The sequence below is a fragment of the Aethalodelphis obliquidens genome, unplaced genomic scaffold, assembly GCF_003676395.1.
Source record: "Aethalodelphis obliquidens isolate GAN/ISIS:26980383/991018 unplaced genomic scaffold, ASM367639v1 scaffold66, whole genome shotgun sequence".
NCBI lineage: Eukaryota > Metazoa > Chordata > Mammalia > Artiodactyla > Delphinidae > Aethalodelphis > Aethalodelphis obliquidens.
Genome location: NW_020838010.1, coordinates 304,814 through 309,442, shown reverse-complemented (window position 1 = coordinate 309,442; position 4,629 = coordinate 304,814). Strand labels below are relative to the sequence as shown.

At 55.3% G+C, this 4,629-nt stretch overlaps 1 protein-coding gene across 2 annotated transcripts; it reads left to right on the top strand.

Annotated features, from left to right (window-relative positions):
• Window positions 1-1,099: 1,099 nt before the first annotated feature.
• RIPPLY1 (ripply transcriptional repressor 1) lies at window positions 1,100-3,727 on the top strand. 2 transcript variants are annotated; one of them, XM_027089624.1, is made up of 4 exons: window positions 1,100-1,242; window positions 2,114-2,189; window positions 2,805-2,869; window positions 3,407-3,727. In XM_027089624.1, the coding sequence occupies exons 1-4, from the start codon at window positions 1,100-1,102 to the stop codon at window positions 3,651-3,653; spliced, it is 531 nt and encodes a 176-aa protein (XP_026945425.1). In that variant the 3' UTR covers window positions 3,654-3,727. The 2 variants fall into 2 exon arrangements, with proteins under 2 accessions (XP_026945425.1, XP_026945426.1); XM_027089625.1 differs by lacking the exons at window positions 2,114-2,189; window positions 2,805-2,869.
• Window positions 3,728-4,629: the final 902 nt, after the last annotated feature.

The following is a 4,629-nucleotide window of genomic DNA, read 5'->3' as shown; positions in this document are numbered from 1 at the left end:
TAAATCCGCGCCGGTGCTCGACACTGAGGTTAGGAGGCATATTTTCGGACCTCTAATGCATAAGGAACCTGCCAGTAGTTGTAACTGCAAAGACCCAGAAGACTGGCCGAGGCCGAGACCGTGGCTCAGCAGCTGGGCTTGCCCGGGGTCAGTACCCATTTATCCAGCCCCCGTCGCAGAGCGTTCAGGCTGATGGTGCCCTTTGGGACCACAGGGCTCGCATCCTTCTCTCACACGTGAGGGAGCCAAGGCCCCGGGGCCAGGGATGGTCAGCAGCTTTGCACCCTGGCGCCCCGACTGGAAGCTGAGCTCTGAGATCCGGATTCTGACCTGGAAACCCTAGAAATGCCACCCGCGCTCCTTTCCTGGACCACTGACTGCTGAGGCTGGAGAGGGGATTCAGGCACTTTTGCAAATGAACTGACCAGTAAACAGGAGGGCGTGGAAAGACTTGAGGTTCACCCCCCACCCCCGCAGGCATCCGGACACGTCCTACCCACAACCTCCTTTTTTTCCTTAACCCCGGTGATATGCTTAATGGAAGTCACCCCGTATCAGGTCCACCTGGCAACTCCATTTGGGGTCTGAGCTGAAATAACATGAGTCCCTCACTCGCCTTAGCCGGATCAGCTGTGCCTTCTCACTGGGAACCAGCTTTGCTAAAGGCCTGTCTACCCTGCCCTCTGCGCCTGAGAACTTTCTGTGGTTTCTAACGAGCTTCCCTCCTTCCCTCCCCACCCCTCAGGCCTTGCTACTGCCTGGGGAATTCACACAAACGGTGTGCGATTTGCCCCTTTTGTGTTTTCCTTTCTGACTTGGAGGTAAAGAGAACCCCTTGCCCCCCACTGACTCTCTGTTTACTCAACTGGGAGAGATTTCACACCCAGCGACACAGTTCTCCCTCCCTGAGCCCCTTTTCCTATATCTTCATTCCCCTCCCCTCCCCTACCGGTCAGGGAGCCCATCCTTGCACGGCCCTGAATAATTTATGAGTCCAGGCAGGCCTTATAAAAGGGTCTCCCAGGAAAAGCCAAAAGAGTGCGGGAGATTCTGAGAAATAGGAGGACCCCACAGCCTGCCTGGCCGTGACACCCTAAGGATGGACCCTGCTGCTCGCGCCCCAGCCCCGGCCCTGGCCCCGGCCTCAGCCCCAGCCCTAGCACAAGGCCCCCTGGCGCTCCCTGGCCTGGGAAACCCATCGCCCCTTCTCTCCTCTAGACAAGAAGTAGACAGAAGTGAACGGTAAGTGGAACTTGGCCCTTGGCAATTTGAACTCAGTCTTAGTGGGGTTCCTGGGAGAGGAAAGGAAATGAGATGTCCAGGGCACCCCTGTTCTCTGTGCCCCCTCCCCATCTCAGGCGCCAATATCTCAACTGGCTCTTCACGTCACTAATCCTTCCGGCTGGCAGGAGGGGACTTGGGGACAGTGGGCATTGCCAAAGCTGAAAGCCAAGCAGCCAGGCCCTCATGGGCCAAGTCGCCCAGTCCACCGAGGGGCAAAGGGGGAGATTGCCATGAAATGTGGGTTGAACATGACCTAGGCTGCAGAGAGGGGAAAGAGGTCCAAAGTCCCCAGAGGTCTGTGACTGAAGGACCGTCTCTTTCCTGACAACCCCATAAGATTTCCATTTGCTCTTTTCCTACCTTTGGCAGGAAAAGGTAGTGGGGAAGCAGTGGACCCAGAAATATTTTTGGCCCCTTTCCCCAGCCCAGGAAGAGGGTAGAACTGTGAGCTCTACTTCCTGGAGCGGGGGCAGGATAGTTTTCACCCACCCCTCATTCATTCCTCCAAACATTTACCGTTCACCAAACATTTACAGAAACACCTACCGTGTACCAGGCATTACGCTAGGTGTTGGGGATTCAGATATGATTGAACATAAATCTGCCCTTAAGAAGCTCTAAGGCGAGTAAACAGATAATCACCGAACAGTGTGATAACACTGTGGAAGCAGAGAGGAGGGGCATCTGTCCTGACCTGGACTCAGGGTTCTTAAGAAATGCTTCCTGAAGGAGATGGAGTCCGAGCCACGTTTTTGGCAGGCCTCTTTTGTTATCTCAGGGAGCCCCGTCTCTTCTCCCTCCACCAGCTGATCTCTCCCCTTTGTCCTAGAGGAGCTTGTCTTTGGAGACCCTGGCTCTCCTCTACAAATGACCTCCCAAGGCAGGTGAGGAAACCTGTGGATTTGGTGAGTTTGAGCCCCTGTTCCATGTGTTCGTGCACACACACATGACCACGTTCAGGCACGCTGAACTGGTCCCTTCCCAGAGAGCCCCCGACCTCTGTCCAGGGCTGCAGTCCCCGGAAAGCACCTTCCCAGCCTTGCCCACTTTTGATTCCCACAACAGCTTTGGGAGGAAGGCGGAGCTGAGGTTTCTGGGTAATTTAGAAGATGAAGAGCCTGAGGTCCAGAGTGCGGGAGGGATGAGGGCAGGCTCCACAGCACGTCCGCGGTGCAGCTGGCACTAGCGTCCCGGTCTCCTGGCACCCAACCCCGGTGCTCTCGCCCACCTCCACTCCGCCCCTGCGTCTTGTCTGCTCCAGTAGGACTCTGTCCCCTGGACGGTCTCCAAACAGGTGTTAGAACAGGAGCAGGAAAGCAAACAACCCCCCGGACTCTGTCCACTTGTTGTTCAACTAGAACCAGGACAGACCCCCTTACTGGGGGGGTGGGGACTGGACCCCAGAGATGTCTGAGGTCTCTTCTAGACCATCTTACCTACAGGTTGCTGACCCCTGATACGGAAGAGGCAGTTATCTGGCCATGCACTTTGAGCCACATGCTAGCTTTTGCTTTGGACAGGCTGCCGGTGGGGCAACAGGTGCCGAGGTCACCAAGGTTGACTCTGAGTTCCATCACCCTGTCAGGTAAGCTTCTGGCACCAGACTTGGAACTTGACATAGATCCATTCGCCCTTTGAATCCTCACAACAGCCCTGTGAGGCAGGAGGAGGGAGGCACTGCTATGATCACTATTTCATAGACCAGGAAACAGAAGCCCAGAGAGGTTAAGGGACTTGGCCAAGGTTGCCTTCCCTGGGGTCATTGTCAATGACCCCTAAGCCCCTATGGAAGGGTCAGTGAAGAAAGCCTTAGTAGGAGATGGAGGACACAGGGCTAGAGAATGCTTGGCTGGAGGCCTTCAGAGGTGGGCGGTGGGATCAGTGTCAGGACTGATACATGCCGGGGCTGGGGCTCCCCACAGCTATGAGCTATGGACCTTCCTGTCTGGAGCCATTTTGTAACAATCCAGAAGGTTCTGTTACAAAGCACCCTTTCTTCTTTTCCCTCTCATCCCATTACTGCAGGTAGAAGGGGTTTACGGGCTGGCTTCCTTCTTGGCCCTACTGACCCCTCTGCACATATGCGCCCTAAGTGGGGGCCGTGTTTCTTCTCTGTCCACAGGCTCTTCTGGCCTAAATCCCGTTCCTTTGACTACCTGTACAGCGATGGGGAGATTTTACTGCAGAACTTCCCTGTCCAGGCAACCATCAACCTCTATGAGGACTCAGCCAGCGAGGAGGAGGAGGACAAAGAAGAGGAGGAGGAAGCAGATGAAAAAGGGCCAGAAGGGTGTGTGAAGGCGCCAGGGCCAGCGCCGCACAGGGCCTCAGCTCCCTCTCCCTCCCTGCTCCTGACCTGTCCCAACTGAGCCAGTCAGAGTCTAATTGGGGTCCGGTATGCCTGGCAAGGCTTCAGGGCATCGATTAGCCAGGAATCTCCAGGCACAGCTCTCTGGATTGAAAGTTGGGTCCTCAAGACACCGGCTCACCCTGGCTATACTCAACAGGCCTGCGAGCCCAGGCCTCTGGCATCTCACTGGGCTGCTGTTGTGTTGCCAGTGAGAGCGTCCTAGGAAGCCTAGGGGAAAGAAGACTTGCTTTCTGAAGCCCCCAGGGAGCAGATGAGGACAGAGCATTGCCACGCAGAGGGGAACTGTCACTCTTCAGGGCTTTTTGACTCCCCAGCCTTCTACGTGGCCACATACTCCTGTCTCCCCATGGAAAGCCTGACTTCTGGCTTCACCTCCACGGATACGATACCAACACCAGATGCAAGCACAGCTGGGGTGCCTTTCTGATGGAACTTGCAGGAAAGGAAGGGGACATCGAAAAACTCAACTTGTTTTGGGGACCTCCCCCCTTTTGGCCCTTGTCTACTGGGGTCTGTGTGTTGGCATGAGATGAATCAGGAGAAAAATAAACTAGATGATGTTTACCTTTTTTCCTGGAACTGGACTGATTTCTTAACTGAACTCTGCCCGCGTTGTGAACCCCTGGGGAGAGGGTCAGACACCAGCTCAAGGCCACTTCATTGCTCTACCTGAGGTCAGTTGACAGATCCTTCTTCATGGGAATGTACCACGGGAGGCCCAACATGGAGCCAGGCCCTCTTCGTCAGCTTGTGCAATCAGGCTTGATTAAACCTCAAAGACAGCTTGGAAAGGGAACAAAAAGGCCCCCAGAGGGCAGCTTAAATGTCGGAAGCAGGGCTGGGGCTGGGAGAAGAGGTGAGAGGTGCAGCCATGGTTATGAGCCTGTGCATGTGGGGAGGGGCCTTGGGAGGCTACTAAGTCCTATCAAGTTTACCTTCTCAAGTCCCTTTGTATCTGCCACAGCTCAGGCCCT